At 37.8% G+C, this 26,440-nt stretch overlaps 1 protein-coding gene across 5 annotated transcripts in view; it reads right to left on the minus strand.

Moving 5' to 3' along the window:
* Ankrd17 (ankyrin repeat domain 17) overlaps positions 1 to 2,895 on the minus strand; it is a 148,238-nt gene extending 145,343 nt beyond the window's left edge. For 2 of the 5 annotated variants that reach the window (XM_046428665.2, XM_046428666.2), the window contains exon 1: positions 2,340 to 2,895. In XM_046428665.2, coding sequence (XP_046284621.1) covers positions 2,340 to 2,732 — 393 coding nt within the window. In that variant the 5' untranslated portion in view covers positions 2,733 to 2,895. The remainder of the gene's footprint in view (positions 1 to 2,339) is intronic. The other 3 variants (XM_046428669.2, XM_046428664.2, XM_046428668.2) reach the window with 2 other exon arrangements.
* Positions 2,896 to 26,440: the final 23,545 nt, after the last annotated feature.

Below are 26,440 nucleotides of genomic sequence, written 5' to 3' on the forward strand. Positions count from 1 at the left end.
GCTAACTCCAGAAAGTTAAACTTCTGCTAACATGTCAGGAAACAGTAATCAAAAGAAAAACATTGCACAATTCACCCAACTAGCCTATGGTGTACAATAACCATGTGGTTTATTTCTTTGCCTTGATCAAAGAATGGAAGCATGTGCAACAATACAAACTATATTATCTTTTGTCTGCTCCTTCCTTATCATGTGTATGTACAGATTTTTTTTTTATTGGCTGCACTTTCTTACACATTTTTCCTGACTCATCTTCATTACAAACACAAATCAATTGTTTACACCACTGGCAGAAGACAGTACAAAGCACACTGAAATCAAAGCAACACTCTCCTAGTTGGTCAAAATCAACTTATGCCATTTCTATTTTTCAAGGAAAACACACCTGATAGACAAAATTAACATCTACAAACTTACAGTCGTTCATGAAAGAAGTTATTAGGACACATTCCAATGGACAAAACTATGTAGGAACGTTGAGTTTGCAGCACACTATTCCTGCAAGTATTACATTCAAGTATCATGACCTCATTCCAAACCAGAGCTTGAAATTTTGTTGGAAAACTTTAAATCTCAATAAAATATCACAGCTATTTTGCTCATTGCTACATAAATGGGTTAGCCTCCAATTCAGTGCCTATGTTTTTGAAAAGAGTCAGAAGAGAGATACAACAGAATAAAATTATTTGAAAGTGCACTAATCTGAGCCTTTAAAAAACTGATTTCCACTTACCACCCACAACCAGTTTCCTCTAAATCTTTCTGTCCTCATTTTTAAAATAAAGAGGCTGGGATAATTTTTTTTCTAAAATGCTTCTCCACTTATGAGAATAATCATAAAATTGAATGATTCACACCTTTCTCTTCATTACTTCAAATGCAGCGTGAACACACTATCCTGAAACATTCCATTAGGCCAATATAAAATATATAAATGCAAACCTATCCTCAGAATCCAATAGGCCAAACAAACAATAGCAGGGAGTGTCCATCTTTTTAATATAATTTATGTATATTAAATTCCAACTCTACCTACATAACTTCATCCACTCTGAGGTTTAAAAAAAAAAAAAAAATCTGGTGTTAGGCTAATGAAGTCTCAAAACACTTTAAAAAGATACTTCTCTATTTGACCAGAACCTGTATGCAATAAATGCAATGTTCAGAAAACCAGCCTTCCACCACGCTCTATGTTTGTGGAAAAGAACAAGTGTTACTTCAAGATATTAAGTTGTTCTCTTAGAACCAAGTTTTAATCAACTTTTAAAGCTGTTTTCTTCTGCCACCTTCTTTCTCCAGATTAAGATTTCTCAAACTTCTATTTCACGGGGAGACAAAAGAGTTATAAAAGAGCTGATAACAACTAAAGCTGACTCTTAGTTGATCAGTATGGTATGTTTTACTGAGCTTTTGGTTTATAAGCTGTTCTTTGAAGAATAAGATCCTGCAACGCCGCCTGTCTGTGGACCCAGGAAAAATTATAAACAGTTATTATGAAACCAGATCACTAGGACAAATCAAGAGGCCTTTCTATTTCAACTCACTACAACCAAGCCTGGTTGCAAAACAGACTGTTTGCTGCCCCTTATTATTTGAAAAATAATAGGTCCCAGCTTAATTCTTTCCACTAAGGAAGCACCTGATGATATATGTGTATGTATAGGTAAGGATCAAATACATTTTTCATCCACTGAGTTATTATAAATGTGTAAGGATAGAAGATGAGTTCATCTAAAATCCTTGAGATCTAAGAAGCGAAGGTTACTTCAGCAGCCACAATGGTTATGAAAAAAAACCTGCAGCACAACAGTATGGAAAAGTACAGCCTATCACGTGTCTCCCACACCACACACTTAACTCCAAGTCCATTTACAATCTTAGGGTCCCTCCAAAACTGCTCCCCTCCACCTCACAACTGGAAGAAATCTATCAACCTCCTCCTAGGGTTCCCAGAGAGACTCATCTACCTATTATCTTACTCCTCCCGTTTTAGCTCCGCCCCCGCCTCAGGAATAAGTGGCCCTACTGGCCCCAGGCAGACCACCCTTCTCCGGGGTGTGCAAATGCGGAGTCTAACTAATTTTCTCCATCCTTACCGTGTTAACCATCCCAGATAACAGGCTGTTCACGAACTCTGTGGTCCTCCCACCCCCACGTGTCAGCTACCCTCCCCCACGTTCCCACACCTCACAATTTAGGCCGAGGAAAGAAAGGGGGCAGTTGAAAGCCTAGACCCCAAGATAGACCAACCTAGAACAATCTGTCCCACCGCAAGTCCCCTCCCTCCTTCGGCCCCAAACCTTTACAGCCCCTTCCTCCCTTTGAAACCAGGCCCTTGCCTCAGAAACCTCCTCTTCCTCGTCGTCGTCGTCCTCTTCTTCCTCGCTGTTGTTGCTGCTGGTGCCGCCGCCGCCACCTCCTCCTCCACCGCCGCCTCCGCCGCCGCCGCTGTTGTCGCTGTCGCTGCTGCTTTCGCTGCTGCTGGGGGGTCGGCAAGTCCGGTTACGCTTGGCCTTGTGGTGTTGCTGCTGCGGCGGCTTCTTCTTCAGGAGCAGGTCGCAGACTCGCACCATCCCACGAGGAGACGAAGCCGAGGGAGCCCCGCTGCCGCCGCCAACGCTGCCGCCGACCTCCGCCGCCGCCGCGGGGGGGCCCGCCACCGCCGCCACCGCCGGGGGGCTCCCTTCTCCCTCAGCCGCCGCCACCGCCACCGGAACCGTCGCCTTCTCCATCCCCAGGAAAAGAGGGAGGGCGCGGACGGAGGAGGGGCCTGGGGGCTACGCTCTACCGCGACTTCGGCCGCACCGGGGCCGACACAGCGTTTGGTGCCGCCTCCGCCGCCACCGCCTCGGTCACCTCTACTGCCGCCGCCGCCGCCGCCGCCGCTCCGCCAGCTCTCACCTCGTCTCGCGATACTAAGGGCGGGGAGCCTGACGATGGGAGGGAGGGAGCGTGAGGGAGCAAGGCGCGGGAGGGGGGGGGTGCCGAAGCGTAGAGGGAGACGGATGTCGAGGGACCCAGAGGAGGGGAAACTAAAAAGACGCAAGGGAAGTGTGCCCGGGGTTGCTTCCGATGGGAACGGCAAGGCAGAGCAGAGGTCGCGGTTTCCGCCTGAGTACCCACGAGCGCCGGGATTTCTTCTCTTTCCCCGCTACTTCCCCCACACACAGCCCTCCCTTCTTCCTTCCTGGCTAGTGATTAGAACGCAGCCGCAGGCGGAAGCGCAAGTGACGCCATCAGCCGTCGCCTGAGCGGTAGCGCGCGGGTGGCCAAAAATCGAAAGGGAGATTTCGAGGGCCGGACCCGGACCGCCTGGGCGCGCAGTTGCGGGGAGTGAGGGCGGGCTTCCAGAATGCGAGGCGAGTGCGGAAGCGCGGTACCCACACTTTGTTAGCAGTCAGCGGGGTCCGCCAGATCCGGGAGGTGGGGCCTCGCTCTGGACCTGTTGTGTGGAGTTTTAGTCTGGCCATTTTTTTTCCGACTCCAAATCCGGAATTAGGGCTTTGGATCTTGAGAGGTGGCTTTGAGTAAGAAAAAGAGCCTCTCTTGCCTAAGTTGAAGTCTTGGATCAGAGACTTCCTGGACCTGAGTATTACACATGTGTAATGTGAAAAAAGTAGATTAGGCGATGTGTAAGATCATTACAACTCAAAGAGGAGAGAAGATGTGGGATCTGTGCTGGAGTTTGCAGACGATTGTCTCTAATCTAGCTGTTCCACTTCTAACCAGCACAACTTTTATCTGTGAAGCGAGCGTCATAAGTAATCATGTTTGTCTCCATACATCTCTTTGAAAGAATATTACTGTCGGGATTCTGAGATCATTTTTAAGTGTCTGGAGAACTTGCAGAAGTTTTGAAATGATAGTGTAACTTATTGAACTCAGAATTATCCATTTCTGTTCTAGTACGAGTATAGTGGCATAAGGAAAATGAAGCAAACATCAAAGACAGACGTACTGGCACAAGATAAAAAGTGTGTCTCAACTGACATAGTTGCCATTTTAAGACTGCTAAGTTTAGCCAAGCGTGCCTGATTTTTTTTTCATAGCATTTTTCTTTTTAGCACTAGCATGCCATATGAAATGTGGGCAGTTGCCAGTACTTTACAGAGTACCACAGCAGAATTGGTGATGACTAAATCAATTCATTCAAGCAGAAAATCATCATGTGCCTACTGTGTGCGTTACTCGTGAAATCAAAGTCTCTTTCCAGGGGCTTTACAGTATAATAAGTGCTATAATAAGTATGTGTACAAAGTGCTCACCATCTGCCTATTCCTCTCTGCAGCGTTTTGTGAGTTCCAGTGTAGAACAGAAAACTACATTGTGTATCTTACCACTACATATTTAGGGTCTGTAATTTCAGGTTGATCCCTTCCATTTTATTTTTCCTTCAGCACCTTTGTCTCCTTTCCTCTTGAATACTTTTTTGCAGTCTTTTAATCCCAAACAAATTTCATTATATGACATCACACTTCACAGGAAGATTGAGGCAATTAAGCACAGATTCCTTCAATTTTCCAAATGCTCGAAATTTCCTGATCTTTTCACCAGTATCAGAGATATGAGAAACTTACTTTTCTTATGCAAGATTAACTCTCCATCCATATTCTAGTTCCAGTTCCTGTCTTTCTTATCTATTTGTTTGTTTGTTTATGCAGTGCTGAAGATTGAATCCAGGGCATCAAGGATAGTAGGCAAGCACTCTACCACTGAGCTGCATCCCTAGTCATTTTATTGAGACAGGATCTCACTAAATTGCCCAAGCTGGCCTTGAACTTGTGATCCTCCTGCCTCAGGCTCCCAGATGGCTGAGGTTACAGATGTGTGCCACCATGCCCCCAACTTCCATTTCTATTTCTGTCTTCAGTTCACCACAAATGCTGATTCCTTATCCTTATGTAATTTTCATTGTATTTCCTTCATAATAAAACTTTATTTAAAAAGTATTCTATTTCCAGTGTCTTGTTATCTGAAATTGGCTCATCAGCCCTCTGAAGTCAAGCTTCTGTACCTACTTTCTATACTATCAAAAGTGATCTCTTTAAAATAGTTCTTTTTTTTTCTTTTTCTTTTTTTTTTTTTTTTTTTTTTTTTTTTGGTATTAGTGATTGAAGCAGAGGCACTTAACCACTGAGCCACATCCCCAGCCCTTTTTATATTTTGTTTAGAGACAGGGTCTCGCTGAGTTGCTTAGAGCCTGGAAGAAAATGAATTTTTGTTCTTTGTGTAGTAGGGAAATAATGATCCTGTTGGGACTAGTAGAATAAGATCAAAATTATTACAATGGATGAGGCCCCTGGAGTGACTTTCTGTTATCTAGCATTTTTTGTTTGTTTTCCTTTTAGAACATTGAGGAAGAAACTGACTGTACATTCTTGAGACTTATTTCTTCTTCCTGGGCACACACCTAAACTAAATTTTACAGTTCCTTGTTATTATGACCATGTGGTTGATTTCTAGCTAATGAAATATGAATAGAAATGATATGTTCATTTTCAGAATTAAATGAAGTCCCCCTGTCCTCCCTCTTTCTCCATCAGCTTCTTGTCAGTGAGCATGATGACCCTGAGGACCATATGTTGGGTATTTCAGAGTTAGAAACACCCCCTTGTGGACTAACTGTAAGAAAAAAAAATGAGATTTGAAAATGTATATTGTACAGGAGCTGAAATGACCATAACTTATCAAGAAATTGGTACCAGAATTTGAGTCCTGCCAAGACAATAACATAAAATATGTTACCTTGGCTTAACAATGATACAGCAAGCAGTAGAGAAACTAATTTAGAGGCTAGAAGAAGACCCCTATTTGAAATTAAAAGTAATTGGTAAAACTGTCATGTGGAGGGCTGGGGATGTGGCTCAAGTGGTAGCGCGCTCGCCTGTCATGCGTGCGGCCCGGGTTCGATCCTCAGCACCACATACAAACAAAGATGTTGTGTCTGCCAATAACTAACTAACTAAATAAATATTTAAAAAAAAAAAAAAAAAAAAAAAACTGTCATGTGGAGTAATTGAAAGGCAGATTACCTATCTGTTGAGAATAAATCTAGAGGTTGAAAAGATTAAAAATAATAGTGTGTGTTAGATTTTACATTTTTCTATTTAGCAAAGTTTTATTGTAAAGTGAAACTCCGAAAATAATTTGCAGAAATGAAGGTGGGTGGAAGGATTGGAAAAACTTACTAGACCTAAAGACCTAAAACAGGAAAAGAAAAGAAAGAAATAGTACAATTCCCTTAAGATTTAGTCCTGCAAGAAAGATCAGATCAAGGATTTGGTTGTCCCATCCAAACCCTTATGTCAAAGGACCTCAAGGTAGCTATAGTAAAGTTCTAGAAAAACTGGCATGATGTAAGGAAGCAAAGAAGTAAATCAGGCTTGAGAATTACATAAGAAAGAACTTTGTAGTATTTACCTGAAGAAAATAAACCAGAAGCCCCATTTTAAAATTTTTTTTTAGATGTAGTTGGACACAATGCGTTTTTTAAATTTATTTTTATGTGGTGCTAAGGATCAAACCCAGCACCTCCTACGGGCTAGGCAAGTGTTCTACTGCTGAGCCACAACCCCAGCCCAAAAGCCCCATTTTTGAAAGAATTTTATTACTAAATAAACTATGAAACTGGCTCAAATATAATTGTTCAAGTGTTAAAACAGTGGGGCAACTGTTTAACCCCATAAGTGGGAAGTAGAATGTAAGAGCTCAACAGCTAGCTCCACAATACCCTAGAGGATGTGACCCTGGGGAATAATGGACAAAGAAGATATTTCAGAGGTTGGTATCAGGCCCTGCAAAATAATATACAAGAGCATTCTTCCCCAAGACTAGAGTTGGGATCACACCAAAACTGACTCCACTCTCAGAAGACATGTATTATAAAATGCTTATTTAGTATTTCACTATTATTGTGCATCAGTATTGCACAAGGTCTCTTATGTTTCTCTTTTCCAAATGAGGGAACATATTATAATTACCCTTTCCTGATCTACCCCTGTCATTGGGTTTGCCGAAATAATTTGTATTTTTAGTTCATAGATCACATCTACACTTAATGAATGGGGCCGCACATTATTTGAAAATCAGACTTTGAGCCTGATCCAATGATTGGAGAGAACTTTAGGATTTTCTCTCTACAGGAATATGTCCTTTGTGTTGAAAAAGAGGTACAATATGCATTTAGATCAGAATAATTGAGTCTCACAGATACTAGATTCTTCTGAGCACATAATTATATTTCCCAGCCTCTTTTACAAGTAGGAGTATGTCTGGATTAGGTGAGCCAATTAGGTTCCAACCAGTGGAATGTAAGCAGAAGTAATAAGTTCCTATTTCAGTGCTGGCCCATGAAAACATCACATGAACAGTTTTTCAGCATCTCCCCTCACCCCTCCAATTTGAGGCAAGTGAATACATTTGCATTGGAAGCCATGTGTCAAAGATAGTCAAGCCACAAGATGAAAGACTGGTTTCCTAAAAAATAATTAATTCATTTAAAAGACTGATTTCTAGAATTTCCACATGGAGGATATCTTCTTGCTATAGGAATGTTCATTGTATATCAATTTATATATATTCCTTTGTGGCTGAACCACTAACATTTGAGATTTTATTCTAACTAATACAGACCTGTCCCTCTTTCCCCAGGAGCATTTATCCATTGCCTAATCCTAACTCCTGTACCACATGGGTAGGCCCATAATTCAGGCTGACCAAATACCCTATCCTTCAGTCATAGTGATTAGGCCAGGATGGGCAGATTAATAAAACAAAGTTAATCAGTATCACCATTTTGGCTAACAACATTGACAAAGAAGCACCTAACTAGAATAAAGTAAAAACTCAAACAGCCTCTGACTTTTGGCCATGACGTAGAGTGAGCCTGTCTAAAAATTAGATCATTTCAGCAAAGCAGGCAGTCTCAACGATATTACAAAAGGGACAAGAATCCAGGATCTGAGACATATGTTCTTGCTCTCAGAGTTAAAACCTCAGGATGTAAGGAATAGATACTGCCAAGAAGACTTGGAAATTCAAAAATGAAGCTCCTGGCTTGTGGAGATTATGTAACGTAGACACCTACCATCAAGTAGAAATGAGAGAATAATGTGTTAAAGCAGAACCACTCCCATTCCTGAATCTGCTTGGATTACAATATGTAAAAGGGGATGCAAAATTCTGTAAGAGGCATGTAAATTTGGTTCATGATAAGCACCCAATTGCTTACCAATAACATGCCACAGCAGAGAATATTCACAAAATTAAGAACTCATCACTTGAGAACACATCAATATTCCCAAATTCTGAGGTAAAAACAGAGGGAAGCAATTATACTTTGAGAGAATAGTTTGAAAGATAAGTCACAAGCACCTAGAGAACAAGCAGACCAGGTGCCTCTTCAGCAATGCCATAAAGATGAGAAACCCCTGCAAAGGAACTCCCACTAAGCCCCACCTTCTAAAGGTTTAAACTACTGCAATGAGGACCAAGCCTCTGACATATGAAACTTGGTTAGGATTCTCAGACTTTATCCTAACTATAGCACTCCACCATGGATATCTAGTCAAATACCTTCTTTAGAGAAATTGACTTTATTAAGACAGAGTTTTGTTGATTACTTAATTGCCAGATTTATTTTTCAGCTCCTACCTTACTTGACCCTTCTAGTATTTGACATCAGTTATTGCACTTTCCCAAGGAATCTCAATAAAATAATTTCCCTCTGTGTTGCCTAGTTTTCCAACAATTCAGGAAATAAGGGCATAAATGGGGGCCAAACCTTCATTTTATTAGTGGTAAAAATAAGTTAGCTAATATTGTCTACTTGTATCATTAATAAGAGTGTGAAAACCAAATAGGCCTGTCAACTATCTCCAGAATTAGTTAAATTTATGCATCAAATTTCTAGTAGTGCTTGACTGGATACCACAAAGGGATTGTACAGAGAAAGACCCGGAAGTAATTGAGGTACCTACCCAGGAAGCAGAAACATTCAAGATGTTTTTCCTACTAGTATCACTGACTAGTTCTTACTTGAAATCCATTTTTCCTAGTTATGGTTTTATTTCTCTAATTCCTCATATTTTCTTATAGGTCTTTCTTCTACCTGGCTCTTAAACTTCAGGAGTTCCCTCCTAAGTCAGACTTTTGCACTATTTTATTTTACACTCCCAGGGTAATCTCATTTAGTTTCAGTTTCAGTAACCATGTTTAAGTCTAATGATTCCATAACTTTTATTTCCAGCCAATATAAATCCAGAACTATCAAGGGAAATTACTATGTATCATGTTTCCTTAACCTTTTTCCTCCAACCTAATCAGACTAATATTACCAAATCCTGTTTGCTCCACATCCTAGTATTTATTTACTTTTTTCCCCATAACCACTCCTTAATTTTGCCTTTACCATCTTTCACTCATACTATTACCCTACTCTATTTCCCTGTCTCTGATCCTATTCTTCTCCATTGTACCCTCCCATTGCCAACTGAATTACTCTTATCTCCCTTGTACAAATCATTCATTTCTGAATATAAAAACAATATATTTCCATTGTAAAACATTAAAAAATACAAAAAGTACACCCACAAGAACACATAATTCCATCAACCAAGGAGAACCACTATTGACATTTTAGCACAAACCTTTATGCTACTTTCTCTGTATATTCTAAGCAAAATGAGAATGCCACTAGCAGACTTTAAGAATATATATATATATATATATATATATATATATATATATATATATATAAGTATTTTTAAATTTTCTTATGGCATTAAATGTCATTTATAATGTCATTTGTAATGAATATATCAATTTATTTCAGACAAATGTTGTCCTATACCTGAATCTGGCATATACACATGCTATATTTTGTCATCATGACATTTCAAAGTTGTTAGAATTTTGAATGCCTTATGCATGGCATGGCTTTCTTCAATTCCTCAATCTCCCCCACCTTCTATTATCTTATGCCCAGTCTTATTTTTGTCATATGTGTTTATTTTTTTTCTTATTGTTGTTTGTGTGTGTGTTTTAATTTTGGACATTTGAGTTGAAAAATTACAATTAACCCAAGATAAAGATGAATTTTAATTCATTCATTTTGTATTTGTTGCATACATGCTATGTGCCAGGCACTGTGTTAGGTAAGAACATCCTTAGCAAAGCATATTTCCTTGTCCTTTGAAACTAATACTAGTCTAGTGTGAGAGGCACATACATGAAATTACTGCTACAAGGGAAACTAGAACTAGGAAATTTTATTTTGGGGAGTGAGCCTTCCCTGAGGTTAAGGAAAGTGGAAAAATAATCACACTTTGAGAGAACAGATAAAGACATGTCAACAATGAACCTTTCTTCAAACAGAGATCTATAGTAGGAAGTAATTAGGAGAAAAAATAAAGTAGAGAAGAATATTCCTAGCCAAGGGGTGTATATGTGCAAAAGATCTTTTTAAAGAAGGCATCAAACTATGTCAAAAGAGCTGAAACAGAAAGTGACTGAAAAAAATATTTGTAGAATGGGGGTGGAAATGTAAACAGAAGACAAGATTTTTTCATGGCCTGTGGACCATGCTAAGGATTTTAGCATAGATGTTGATATGGAATTTATCTTCGTCTAAATTTTAGTCCCCAACAACCCTAGTATTTTCCCTAAAAAAAAAAAAAAAAAAAAAAAAAAATCCTTCTCTTTTTAGTCATTCACTTTTTATATGACATGATTTTGTGATTCCCTTTACATTTTGATCACAGTTTTCTAAAATTAATTATTTTCTTAGTCCACTGTTCTGCAACTTAGAGGCAACCAAGTTAACAGTGAAGTTGAGGACTAGGAAAATGACAATCTAACACAAGGTATAATTAACCGCTGGGCACTTTAAAACTGAATTGCTCCATAAAAAACTTCAAAAAAGTCAAATGTTTGGATAGTGTATTTTCATGTTAAGTTTCTTTTGCTTAAAGTTTTATTTAAGTTAAAATTAAAATCACCATTATATTTCTGCATGTACTTCTAGGTTGGGTAAAAAGGGGAATAAAGGAATGGGAAAATTAGATAGCAAAGAAAGCCAATCCGATAATAAAATAGTCCTAGGATAATCTACAATAAAATAATGTGCACTAAGTATTTGTAATTAACAAATAAGCTACCTATGGTTAAGTTTGGTGTTCCATTTTATGTTTGTTAGTTCAGCAATTGTTGCCCTTGTTGTTTAGAAGACAAAGTGGTTATTGCATAAAACTCCTATGTAGAGATCTGTAAGTTCCTGAATTTTGTAACTTTCAACTTGAACACCAAGAGAAACATTTTCAGGGTTTAGATTTACAGCAAGTTAGAATAACAATATTAAAAGTTAGAACAATTACTGGCTTGTATCTTTCCCAAGACAAATTGAGTCAATTGGAAAGTTGATGAGTGATCTGATGACATCAGGATTAATCAAGGAGTCCCAAGGAAATCTTTCATTCATGTATTTATTGATTTTTCCACAAATATTAAATACCAAACTGTAATGCTCTACACTATTTAGGGCACTGGGTATAACTTATTTAAAAATGCATAGCCATGAATGCATTATGTGCAAGCCATAGTTAGTATAATATACCGTGAAATACAGAAGGTCACCCAGAGACTTCCTGGAACCTACAATATGCATATATTTTTTATCAACACTCTAGAAAATAAAGTATAAGTAAGCTTTGATATTTTCACATAAAACGATGAGTTTTAAAAAGCAGGTAGAATTTCTAGCCTGGCATAGAAAGAACTTAGAGGTTGCTACTCCATCCTATTAGTAAGAAAAAGCTGACCAAGACAATAACTCTTTTTAGAATATCAGAAGAGTGAATTCATAGGGAATTCTTCTTACCCCAAATTGGAGTGACAGATAAGCAACCAAGTAACAGTGAAGCTGAGGGCTACACAGAACCATTATTTGACTGGAGCAGAAACCTCTGTGGGAACCAGTGCTGGGGTAGGAAAACCTGAACTGTATTTGATGAACTGCTTGAGGATCAATGCGGACAAGCTGGAGAGTGGAAAACTCCAGGGCAATTCAGTTATAGGTGGGTTCTACACTTTTGTGCATTTAACTTCCCTGAGCATTATCAGGTTCTTATCATCATTAATATTAGAGAAAAATTCCTTCATGCTTCCAGCCAGGGTATGCAAGGTAGGGACCATTTTGAAATATAACAGCGCATTCTGTTTTTAACACGGTTTGCCCTCAAGAGAAACTGTCTTCCTACAGCCTAACCTGCTGAGGTTTTATCAAAGCCTAACTGACCTGGGGGATGGAAAATATCCAGGTGGTTCTGGGCTTCCATGCGCTAAAGGGAAATATTAAATTCCTAACCCCTCTACTCACCCTGTCCCAAATAATAAGGAAGCAACCTGAAAAACTGGTGACAGTCACAATGCAGAGCTGCAGCCTCACTGAAAAACTGAAAATTGATCATAGGACTGTAGAATGTTTCCCTTCCCCTGTCTTACCATTATGTTAATGCAATTTCTTTTACTCAGTGCATCATGTCCATCTTAACAACAACAACAACAACAAAAATCACAAGGCATATTAAAAGACAAAGTACCTTAAAATAACAAGATTTGGCAGAAAGTTTTCTGTTTGTAGCTACCATAGTATGATTTTTTCACCTAAAAGCTCTAACAACAAAGGAGCTAGATAGTTTTGAAGCTAGATGCTTTAGCAATAAAAAAGTTAGTATCTACCTTCCTGATCTTGGCAGGAACAGCAGCTCTCCTAGTGACCATATTCTGAGATGTGACTTGGAGTAGTCTGGGAGCTCATCTAAAATCCAATTCATATGCTCATCAAAATAATTCTGTAAACCATTCAATGTCTTATAATATACCCCTTTCTGCTTGAACAAGACTGTATTCTATTCTCTATAACCTCTCACCAATAGAGTGGTACCAGATTTGCCTACAGACAATATTTTCTCAAGAAAATGGGAACTGATTATTGGTTATCTGACCTGGCTGTGCTTATAGAAGCAAAAATCTTTTTTAGCATCAGTAGGTTTAACCCAGGAAATATATGTTATTTAAATGATCACTTTGATCACTTAGAATACAGTAACTACTGAATGGAAGGCTTGAGCAAACCACATGGCAACAATGAGAAAGAGAAATAGGAGGTTTCTAGAATGGTCTGTTCACTTCTAACTGTACCAGAAAAAGAAAAGAAAGAGAAAGAAAGAAAAAAGCTTAAGTGAAGCTTTACCATGACAAACTCAGCATTCAAATTCCTGACTCCAGGCATGATGAGAAATTCAGGGAACTTCTGTAATTACCCTAAGTGGAGTCTTACATCTTTTCAGTCTAGAGCAACACTACTTGAAAACGAGATACCGATTCTGATCTCCAAATTATAGAATTAAAAATAGGAATTTCTAAGGGCTGGGGTCGTGGCTCAGAGGTACAGCACTCGTCTAGCATGTGCAAGGCCCTGGGTTTGATCCTCAGCACCACATAAAAATAAATAAATAAAATAAAGGTATTGTGTCCAACTATAGCTAAAAAATAATAAATAAATAAATAAATAAATAAGGAATTTCTCTTCTACTTTCAGTTTATGAGAGTTTCTATCATGTATGGTTTTTGTATTTTCAAAAATTTACCTGTATGTATTAAGATAATCATAACATTTTTCTTAGTTTGTTATTGCAGTGAATTATAGTGATTGACTGTTGAATAGTAAATCAACTTTGTATTCCTAAAATAAACCCCACTTGGTGGTGATGTATTATCCTTTTGTATATTTTTATATTTGATTTGCTAAGCTTTTGTTAGAATTTTTTCCTTGTATGTTTATGAAATATGCCGGTCTATAGTTTTTGCTTCTTATAATATCATGATTTGATTTGGGTATCAAGTAATTCTTTCTCACTGAACAAGTTAGAAAGTGTTCCCTCCTCAATTTCTGGAAGTTTGTATTGAATTGGTGTTGTTTCTTGCTTCAATGTTTGGTGGAATTTATCAGCGAATACTTATGTGACTACTGTTTTTTTTTTTTATTGTGGGTTGTTCAAAACATTACAAATTTCTTGACATATCATATTCCACACTTTGATTCAAGTGGGTTATGAACTCCCACCTTCACCCCATACACAGATTGCAGAATCACATCAGTTACACATCCATTGATTTACATATTGCCATACTAGTGTCTGTTGTGCTCCGCTGCCTTTCCCATCCTCCACCCTCCCCCCTCCCCACCTCTCCCCTCCCCTCCCCTCCTCTCTCTCTACCCCCTCCACTGTATAACCCTGAGGGTCTCCTTCCATTACCATGCAATTTCCCTTCTCTCTCTCTTTCCCTCCCACCTCTCATCCCTGTTAAATGTTAATCTTCTTCTCCTGCTCTTCGTCCCTACTCTGATCTTAGTTACTCTCCTTATATCAAAGAAGACATTTGGCATTTGTTTTTTAGGGATTGGCTAGCTTCACTTAGCATAATCTGCTCTAATGCCATCCATTTCCCTGTAAATTCTATGATTTTGTCATTTTTTAATGCAGAGTAATACTCCATTGTGTATAAATGCCACATTTTTTTTTATCCATTCGTCTATTGAAGGGCATCTAGGTTGGTTCCACAGTCTTGCTATTGTGAACTGTGCTGCTATGAACATCGATGTAGCAGTGTCCCTGTAGCATGCTCTTTTTAGGTCTTCAGGGAATAGACCAAGAAGGGGAATACCTGGGTCAAATGGTGGTTCCATTCCCAGCTTTCCAAGAAATCTCCATACTGCTTTCCAAATTGGCCGCACCAATTTGCAGTCCCACCAGCAATGTACAAGTGTACCCTTTTCACCACATCCTCGCCAGCACTTGTTGTTGTTTGACTTCATAATGGCTGCCAATCTAACTGGAGTGAGATGGTATCTTAGGGTGGTTTTGATTTGCATTTCTCTGACTGCTAGAGATGGTGAGCATTTTTTCATGTACTTGTTGATTGATTGTATGTCCTCCTCTGAGAAGTGTCTGTTCAGGTCCTTGGCCCATTTGTTGATTGGGTTATTTGTTATCTTATTGTCTAATTTTTTGAGTTCTTTGTATACTCTGGATATTAGGGCTCTATCTGAAGTGTGAGGAGTAAAGATTTGTTCCCAGGGTGTAGGCTCCCTATTTACCTCTCTTATTGTTTCTTTTGCTGAGAAAAAACTTTTTAGTTTGAGTAAGTCCCATTTGTTGATTCTAGTTATTAACTTTTGTGCTATGGGTGTCCTATTGAGGAATTTGGAGCCCGACCCCACCGACTGTAGATCGTAGCCAACTTTTTCTTCTATCAGACGGCACGTCTCTGATTTGATATCTAGCTCCTTGATCCATTTTGAATTCACTTTTGTGCATGGCGAGAGAAAGGGATTCAGTTTCATTTTGTTGCATATGGATTTCCAGTTTTCCCAGCACCATTTGTTGAAGATGCTATCCTTCCTCCATTGCATGCTTTTAGCCCCTTTATCAAATATAAGATAGTTGTAGTTTTGTGGATTGGTTTCTGTGTCCTCTATTCTGTACCATGTGACTACTGTTTACTTTGTGAGAAAGTTTTTAAATGTAATTCAATTTCTTTAATAACTAAAGAATTATTTAGGTTACCTATTTCTTTTTTAGTGAGACTTGACAGTTTGTGTTTTTCAAAGAATTTGTCCATTTTATGTCCTTTATCTCTGATAATACTATTTGAAATATGTTTTATATTATATTAATATAATCTCCCCAGTTTTTTCCCTCCAGTTTTCTTACGGTTAATATCAGTATATTATATTTTTCTGCTCCTTTCACTTTCAACCTATATGTTAGGTATAGTTGAGTCTTGCTTTTTTATTTATTTGTTTATTTATTTTTGGTACTGAGGATTGAACCCAGGCACACTCTACCACTGAGCTATTGCCCCAGCCTTTCTATTTTTTAAGCCAGAGTCTCTCTAAATTGCCGGGGTTGGCCTCAAACTTGTGTACATTCTGCCTTAGCTTCCTGAGTTGCTAGGATTACAAGCACACATCACTGTGCTGGGTGTGTCTTGCTTTTTAAAATTCCATACTTTAATCTCTAAGTTTTAAAAGACAGAATTTAGACTGTTTACATTTAATGTGATTATTAATATGTTTGGGTTTAATTCTCTCTTGATATTTGTTTTCTATTTGTTCCATTTGTTCTTTGTTATCCTTTTCCTTTTTTTCCCCTTTTCATTTGGAACGACTATGTAATTTTTATTCCATTTTATTTTCTTTGTTAGATTATTAGTGATAATTCTTTATAACTCACAATAAAAGCTTATAAGAGCTAGGTTTGTGGCTCAGTGATAGAATGCTTTCCCAGCATGTGTGAGGCACTGGGTTCAATCCTTAGCATCACATATAAATAAATAAATACATAAATAAGATAAAGATATTTTAAAAAGTCATAAAATTTTGTTGTTGATTTAGGGTTTATCTTATACATCATTACCACTTTCTACCTTTAAGTGATACATTGCTCAATATATACCATAAGAACCATACAGCAGAATAATTCTATTTTCCCTTCCTATCTTTTGCCATATTTGTCCTACTTTTACTTTCTACATATTTTAAAAACCCCACAGTGCATTATTATTACTGTATTTATTGTTTCTTTAAAGAGCCAACTATCTTTTAAAGACATTTAAATAAAAAAACATTTCTCTATTTGCCCATAGTGTTACCATTTCTGTGCTCTTTATTCTTTTATGTGGCTTTAGGCTTCCATTTGTTTGTTTGTTTGTTTTGGGGGGTTTTGTTTTTGTTTAGCTTGAAAGACTTCCTTTACCATTTCTTGTAGTGCAGAACCACTGGTAATAAATTCTTTCAGCTTTTTTCTATGTCTGAAAAACTCCTTCCCTCTTATCTATATTTCTGAAGGATATTTTCACTGAGCAAAATATTTTAGGTTGATAGGGATTTTGTTCTTTTAGAATATTGTTCCACTACCTTCTTGTTTGCATTGCTTCTGATGAGAAATTAACTCTTTAGTTTTATTGCATCAAATATTTTTTCCTGTGGTTGATTTAAGATTTGCTCTTTATCAGTAGTTCTATGAATTTTTTTTTGTTAATTTATGTTACTCAACATTCATTCTAGGGTTAAATCTTTCCAGTGAGGTAAGATGTTTTAAAATATCCTGTTTCATATCTTTTAAACTGAGATTTCCTACTCTGTTGAGAACAGGTGCTATTCCTGACCTTATTTGTGATCCACATGTTCTATTTCTTCTAATCCTTCTTCCCCATTTCTGGATAATTTCCTCACGTGTATACTCTCATCAGTACTCAAATGACCATTCAAGAAGCACTCATATAGATCTCTGTAGCTTTTTCTCTGCAGTTTTCCTTTTTTCTGGGACTCTGCACTGCCAACTCTAGCCTCTTTAACTTCTTCAGATTCCCACCTACTTCTCCTCAACTCAAAGCTGGGTTTTCTTTCCAAACAATTTTTTTGGGTTATGATATATCTCATCTCATTTGTTTTATTCTCATCTGACAGGGACCATTGCTCTTCATTGCTGATATTCAATGTTTTGGAAGTTATTGTTTTATAAATTCATCCATTTTTTTCCTAATTGTTTCAGTCAGAAAGATAAATCCAATTTTTAGTTACTCATTTGACCAGGGACTAAAGTCCCAAGTGACTTTTTAAAGAACACAGTTCTTTTTTTTTAAGCTGTAGTTGGACAAATACCTTTATTTTTATTTGTTTTTATTTTTATGCGGTGCTGAGGACTGAACCCAGCTGAACACAATTCTTTTTATATAATGCTTCTCATTAAACTTGTCAATGTGTTTTCACTGTTCTTAATATAAAGTTTATAATATTTAGTAAGGTCTTCAAAACTTACTGACCACTTGTTCATCTTAATGCCATAATTCCTTTATTTTGGTTACTCAAGGCTTCCTTCAGTTGCCCAAACTCTGTAAATACTTCTCCCTGTCCTACCCTAGGTTTTACCCCATACTTTGTGCTCCCTCTTTCATATAGTTACTCATACCTATTGTTCAGAATTTGCCTTCAACATCATTTTCACTGGGAAACAATCCTTGGCCTCCCTCCATAAATTGCTCTACTAGTCAGTTTTTGGTTATGATATTGAAATGCCTGAAGCAGGCTAATTTTACAAAAAAAGTAGGTTTACTTAGCTCACAGTTTTAGAAGCTGAAAGTTCAAGATCTGGCAGGTCTATCAGAGGCATTTTGGCTTCTGATGAAGGCCTCCATGGCTGCCTTACTTCATAGCAGATTGCATCACGGTAGAAGCATGTGTGGGGACAAGAGATCGATCACATCACACACAAAACAGGAATCCAGAAAGACTCTGAGATCCTACAATTCTTGTAAGGGCAAGGCCTCAACTGACCTGTGAATGTCTCACTAGGTCCTACCTCTTAAAAGTCCTACCTCCCAATGTCATCACACTAAGAATCAGACTCCCAACGCATGAAGACTTGGGAAACAAATTCAAACCATATTGAAATCATAGAATTATATTTTTTATGATTGTATCCATAAGCTTGGAAATGAACACTAACGTTAAGAGACATTCTATGCTTCAACAGGGTGTAATGTTATTTTCTGAAGATCTTTCTAATTGTAATTTTCTATGAGATGACACAATACATACTCTTCAAAATGAATTAAAACATCATTTTGAAAAATGTCTTACCTATTAAGACTATATAGCATCTTATTAAATTTTATTGTAAACATATTGGACAGGATCCCATAGCATTAAACTTTGTAGGGTCCTTGGACTTAAGATAAACATTGCCATACACACATCCCTCATCTACAATTTGTTATTATTTGCAAATTCAGTGTTGATTAGGCATTCAGTATTATAAGCATTAGAGAGGTAATATAGAATTAATACATTTATCAAGAAACTTAAGGTTTATTTAGTAAGATAAGACAAACAGAAAAACAATAAGAAATAGTCAGGTTTTTTCCTTTTCTTCTTCGTTTTTTTTTTTTTTTTTTTTTGGTACTAGCAATTGAACCCAGGGGCAGGAGCATGCTTTTGCACTGATCCACATTCCCAGCCCTTTTTATTTTTTATTTTGAGACAGGGTCTCGCTACATTGCTGAGGGCCTCACTAAATTGCTAAGGCTGCTTTTGACCTTGTGATCCTCCTGCCTCAGCCTCCAGAGCTTCTGGGATTACAGGTGAGCACCACTACATCTGGTGGAATGGCCAATTTTTAAAAGATAATAACTAAATGCATTTTCAGTTGTATCTTCTATAGATCCTGTACTTGCTACTCTGAAAGTGGGAAGGTTTAGGACAGGTTGGGTAGCCACTCAAGTTCAAGGGTCCCCAGACCCCAGAGGTAACTTAACAAGTAGGTTAGTTAATTATCTGGAGCAGCTAGAAGCAAAAGAAATAAAAAGTTATGTACAAATAATTGCCCAAGGAAAAAAACTGGAGATCAAGTGGAAGAAACTGAATTATTGTCAGATGCCAGAAGAAAAATCAGAAGTCATGAGTTGTGTCAACATAGGAATGCAATGAGAAAAAGGAGCAAGATGGCAATGAGTCTAGAGAGTTTAGCAATCTAGGTATCACCAGGATCGCCTGAACTCCCTGTTATGTGGGTCATATGGTGAATATGAGAGGGATCCCAAGTCATAGAGAACTGATTAGAGCGGAGTTCCCCCAGCTTTCACACAATCATCTGAGCTTACCTTTCAACTAAGGAAAGAGTTTCCCAGAGCTTGCCCTAGAACTTATCAATTCTTTTGGATAGAAGGCTCTATTCTAACACCATTCTTTAAACTAGCCAAACCAGGCCATGGTCTCAGACCTGCCCTGATCTGTTCATTATAATTACTGTGTACATGCCTCTTTGGTTCCAGATTTTCTCATATACTCATTTACTCCATCTGGCTTTTGACACTGGCTGCATTCCCAATTTATAGTTCTGCTCCTGCACTCTGTACTAAACTTTGGTATTTGGTTTTCTGTTTTTGATTCTTGATTTGCTCAAAAAAAAAAAAAAAAAAAAGAAAGAAAAGAAAAAGAAAAAAGAAAAGAAACAACAACAACAATAAAAACTGTACCAATGATCATTCCCACTTCACACTACTTTTATCATTCTGCAGGGATCCAACTCCCATATCTGGTCGTGAACCACTGCTTCAACCAAAACCTTACATAAGGGAGTCACATCAGTGGTTATTCATATGGTTTTTCTCCGCTAATACTGTTCTCACCAAATGAAGTGCCAGGACTAGCTATAACAATAGCAAAGTCTAGATCATTCCCTACTGTGTATTTTGATTCTGTGTCTCTGGCAGATAAAATAAGTTGCAAAGACATTAGAGTGATGTTCTAGGACCATGTGCCAAGGATCAGTTAAATTGAATTTGAGATGCATGGGTGGTAAACCCCAAAGTGGGAATCCCCCACTTTATGGGTCAGGAAACTTGTTATTGTATAGGTCAAGGACTACTAATAAGTCGTATATATCTATTGTGAGGTGACCCACAGCGTCTACTCTCTGTATTATTTCTTTTAATGTTCATGACTATCAAGACTATCCACTTGAAGTTTTATTTACTTAACAGATACTTATTGAGCCTCTGCCATGTATATGTCAGGTACTGAACTAGAATTTGGAGACATGATGGTAAGCAAAAACAAGCATTTTCCCTACTACTATTGAGCTTACAAGCTAAGTGAGACAGAGACTTTATACATTAATGTATAATATATTCACATATTATTAATCTAAATGTTTTTAAAGGGAAACTAATGCTACAATTAATATAATAATGTCTATGTCATATAACCAAATGTTAATATGCCAATATAAATATAATTAATGAAAAATTATAACTATACTGAATGCTATAAGGAAGAAGTCTATGGTTCTATAAGAGAGTATAATACTGCTTTTCTAACAGATTATAGTTAAACTAAGATCTTAAGAGAAAAAAGGAGTTAAGTAGGTAAGGAAAGGATGAAGTATAACTACTCTAAGTCCCTGTGGTTAAAGGAATTTGTGAAAGCTTCGAGGAGCTGAAAAAATACCATTGTTGCCCTTGTGTCAGAGAACTATGGAAGGTATGTTGCCAGATGAGTCTAAGAAACAGGTAATGGCTAATCCTAAAGGACCTTTGTAAGGATTTTTGTCTTTATCTAAAGAAAGATAGAAGACTATTGAAGTGTATTAAGCCAGAAAGTGCTGTGATTTGTGTTTTGAAATGATCATCCTAGTTGCTTATGTGGAATAAATCAAAAGGATGCATGGAGACCAGTCATGAGACTGATTTGATAGATCCAGGAAATATACAATATTGGCTTAGATTGCTCTATTAACAAAGGAGGTAACTAGAAGTGGCTAAATTCAAGATAAATTTTGAAGTCTGAGTATTCGGCTTGCTGATGAAGTAAAAATGGAAGATAACCCTTTATTCATCTCTCTAACAGCCTACCTACCTGATCAGTTTAGATGATCTCCTCTCCCCTACTTTACTAACAAAATGGAATCAGACAAGAATGTCCTTCTTTGTCTGCCAACAAACATATACTTCAGAGGGGACTTAGAGGAAGTAGATTCTTTAAGGGACAGCCAGATTTCAGTTAAAGTAAGGGAGTAAAGGGAGAGCTCAGAGAAGTTTCCAAGGATATAGGGGAAATTTCTGGATAAGTCTTGGTTACTGGGTTGGCTCTTCACTAAAGTTTGGAAGACAGAGGAGAGGGTCTACACCTGAAAGAAGGAAGGAAATGGAAGAGAGTGATGATAGTGAAGTAGAAGGATAGATAGCCATACAAGTTGTCATACAGTGGAAGCATGGTGAAAGGCATAGTTAATTACTTTGAGAAGACAGTGGGAAATAATGAAAGGATTTGACCAGGGAATTTTAAAAATTGGCAACCCATACATAGAAGGAAATTGAAGACTTATGTGCTGCAGGGCTTGGGTGAAGTGGATATGAAAATTGCAGAAGCCTTATATCAGGCAATATCCATAACTCCTTTGGGTTGTTTTGATTCTCCCAGGAATTGACCTGTGGCAAAAGTACCCATATACTAGGCATGAAGGAAAGCAATGGGAATGAATTCATATTTTCTGTAAAAGGGATATATAAAAGTTGTTAAAGGTCAACTTCTCCGTTTTGATGAGTGACTTAGTTATTTGTTTATCTGATATGTAGTCGTGAAAATTGTCTTTCTGTATTTGGCTGATCGTTCCTTTAAAAACTCATCTATTGACGGTGAGTAAGAAAGTGATGCATTCAAATATGGAAGGATTTGAGGGATGTAATCTTGAATCATAGGAAAAATTAGTTGTAAGACATGGTTTCACTCTAAGTTTTCAGGTTATTTGTAGAGAAGGAAAACTCCCCTAATTAGCAAGGCAGCAGGACCTGAAAAATATGATACAGGATAAAGGATACTTTGTGCCACATCTTGTAGAAAGCTTGAAGGATTATGCTAAATCTTTATGAAGGGGAACGACTAGGACAAACCATGGTAAGAGCTTCTTAATAAGCACTGAGAAATCAAAGTATAATTTTTCCTAGGGCCTGCTTTGGTTCTAGATGCAAATTCTTTAAGCAATACTAGTATCATAAAAATTGTTTTGTTTGCGGGGGAGGTGGGTACCGGGATTGAACTCAGGGGCACTTGACCACTAAGCCACATTCCTAGCCCTGTTTTTGTATTTTATTTAGAGACAAGGTCTCACTGAGTTGCTTAGTTCCTTGCTTTTTCTGAAGCAGACTTTGAACTCTGGATCCTCCTGCCTCAGTCACCGGAACTGCTGGGATTACAAGTGAGTGCCATTGTGCCTGGCAGGATTATAAAGTTTTATCAGAAAAAGAATTGCCAGACATCCTTTAGGGTTATGTTCAGAGGATTGAATGGGTCTTAGTAACCAGCCAGGTCAGTTCTGACATGAAATACATATGTCAGGGTTTCATTTCTAGTGAAACAATACTTGGATTTTTCAGGGATCCTTCCAGTCATTCTGGAGCTCCCTCAAAGGCTGCCCATTCCAGGTGTTTGCCTCTTGGTGCCCATGATGAAGTTTTTTCACTTCTACCTGTGGTTTTAAGGTCATGTCAGTCTTTGAGTACAAAGACTCTCATGCATAAAAAAACTTGCTAATTAATAAATTCATAGATTCCTCCTTCTTTGTATGTATGCCTGCTGCATACATGATGTGAAATTTACTCCTCAGAAAATATGACACACTGCATCTGAAATGTACGTAGCTCTCTTGTGATTGTGCTCTTCCTTGTCAAGAACATCAGGTCATAAGAGAGTTCTAATGCCTCTTAAATTAATATATCCAGATTTTAAAAACACTGTTTACAGTGAACATATTTGGTCTCATATAGTGCAATTAATTATTGCCATAGACAACTTTCTTAGAAATAAGTGTGCTGACCAAGTTTATCTTGACCTGACATGCCCTTGTGGCAGGGATTCCTCCATACAGATGATGGAGGTTTCTGTTTATCATGAGAAGAGGAGATGAATGGATGGAATATTATGATTAAAGTTAAGGTAAGAAACTCTTTCCATTGTTGAATCAGTACTATTTGTGGACCAATGATTTCTGGCTTATCTAACTTACTCACCTGAAAAAGGTATCATTCAAGAATTTATTAGGGGGCTGGGGATGTGGCTCAAGGGGTAGCGCGCTCGCCTGGCATGCGTGCGGCCCGGGTTCGATCCTCAGCACTACATACAAACAAAGATGTTGTGTCCGCCGAAAACTAAAAAACAAATATTAAAAAAAAGAATTTATCAGGATAGCAGAGCCACTGTAAACATTATCAGAATAAGATATTTACTAAATGTGAAAGCCACAGTGGAAAAGAAGGTCTAGGAGAAGGGAATCAGAATTTCAGAAAAATCATCATCAACCATTATTCTCTAAATAACCACGTGATGGACAAGAATACATGTAGCAGGTACCAAGAAACCAAGGACTTCAGACTGCTAACATGCAACAATAGCAAAGGGGGAATGTGTGGTGAGATCTATGGAAACCTTTAGAAGGTTATTGTCTTCATATAGCTACCACCTCTGTGGGTCCACAGTTGAGTACCTGGTGAAGGGTCTGGGGTCACTCTTGTCCAGCAGGGCCAGTAACTAGGAAGCTATGCTGAATACGGAGGAAGAAAGGGGGGACAGACTGAGATCTGCTAACATCTATGCTGTTTTTCACTATGTCTGACCACATTGACTTTTTGACAGCAGCCACTTTTGTTTAACTTTTTATTTTTTTAGCACTGGGGATGCTTTACCACTAAACTACATTCCCAGTCTGTTTTATTTTTTAAATTTTGAGACAAGGTCTTACTCAATTGCTGAGGCTGGCCTTGAACTTGTGATGATTCTCCTGCTTCAGCCTCCCAAGTCACTGGGATTACAGGTATTTGCTCCTGTGCCAGGCTTCTGCTTCACTTTTATCTTCCAAATTTTGTGTGGCTCCTCTTTTATCCAACTCCAACCTAGTACCATAGAGGAAAGAGAATCTAGCACAGGCATTTAAACTCAAAACTCTCAAACATACATTTATTGGACCTCCCTAAGATGTGAAAATGCTATAGTAGTTCTAGGCTCACAAAAAGAAGGCACTCATATGAGTAAATTTTTGGTATGTCAGGATCATTAAAAATCAAAAGATCACCTAAATATTGCAAATATTTGAATTGCCCCAAGTGGGCCGGAAAGTATGGTTCCCTGGTAAGTGTTCTCTTGAATGTGTATTAGATTTTATGTTCCCTCTGACTTGATCTCAGACTTTGGGGATGAATGGTCTCATAATAGCACAGCAATTCTGTTGTGATAGTCCTTGGTAGAGCTTGAGTTTCTCATTCTTCTCTTAAAGAGTACCAGGACCCTTGCAAAGTAGCAAAGTGGGTTAAGAGATTGCCTCAAATATTTCATCTATGTAATTTCAAAGGTATAATAAACTAAGAATAGAGTAGATTTCTTTTATTAAAGTTTGAGCCATTGATACAAAGGAGATTATGTAGTCAACTATTGATTTATAGTTAATATCTGCTTCACATTTCAAGAACCCCATTTACTAGGCCAACTGTACTTTATAGGAGCCTCAAAAAATGGAATATCAGATAAAATGGTTGTTTTATGGCCCAGTGGAACTCTGGGCTCAAGTAAAGTTCAATATTTAAGTGTTACAGGAATTCACAGCATCATGTAGCTGTAGTTAGTTGATGATTATAGTCCTCAGCTGCCTGTCTAAAATATATGCCTATATATGTTCCCTTAAAATGTTCTAACTAGTTTGAACTTCTGCTTATTCTCCTTCTCCTTTTCCTTTTCTTCTTCCTCCTCCTCTACTTCCATTTCCACATCCTCCTCTATCATCCTCCTTTCCCTTTGTCTGTCTATACTGAAAATTCATCCTTATACTTGTGAGAAGGTCAGACTTCCTAGGAAGTATGAGTAAACAATTATGTATAAAGTCTGCTGAGGATTTTGATGAGTTTGGTCAGGTTTCTTGGGTGAGCAATCCAAGCTATCTCACCCCAGTATGGTGGACACTGTGATAATCACCTGGATTCCTGTTCAGTGAAGAATTGGCCTCAGCTACTGAAGGGTCTATCACCAGATCACTTCTAGCTGTCAGCATTTTCAGAGATTGCTCATGTTCAGATAGCCATATGGGAAGTCAATAGCTGATTAATGTGAGGTATTACATTAATAGCCTTGCCATCTTAAAGGCTATTCTAGCTCCAAAGCTTCCGTTGGGTTTGGCTGGTGATGTTGCCTAAATTATCTCCCCACTTTTATATTCTTTCTCTCCCATTGATGTCAGCCCTGTGGATATTCCTTAGTCCTATGACATACTAAACTCAACCTCAGAGTCTGATTTCTGAAAATGTCACCTGCAATACCTTTGTGTCCTGTGAGACTCTTTCCTGGAGCTATGCTTGGAAAGACAGATGACTAATCCTTCTCTTTACCTTCCTCCTCTCAGGCACTAACCTGGGTTGAGGTTATAAATTAAAGGCACATTGTCAGATTTTTGGAACAGTGCTATTTGAATTTACAAGGAAGAAATGAGAACTCAAACAGTAAAAGAATATTTTACAAAAATTATGATATTTATCTTGTCTTTGAAGAATGGCAGAGCAGTCATGACTGTAAGACACAAAATACTCCTGTCCTTTCTTTTGTCCTCCAATCCAGTCTTACTCTGCAGCTACATATTATCAGACCTAAATCTAGAAAGATTGCCTTTCTTTTAAAAATTCCAACATTGCTCTTTATTACTCTTTGTGTGAAGTTGAGAATTTCTTAAATAATCTTTTGACCCTGGATCCTATTTCACTTCTTTAGCTTCATCTCTCATTTTGCAGCTCTACTGAATTTCTTTAAGTTATTTTGAAGCTACCATGCTAATGCATTCCTAGG

This window comes from Marmota monax, unplaced genomic scaffold (genome assembly GCF_021218885.2).
Source record: "Marmota monax isolate L192 unplaced genomic scaffold, Marmota_monax_Labrador192_F-V1.1 WCK01_AAM20220418_F8-fsc00132, whole genome shotgun sequence".
NCBI lineage: Eukaryota > Metazoa > Chordata > Mammalia > Rodentia > Sciuridae > Marmota > Marmota monax.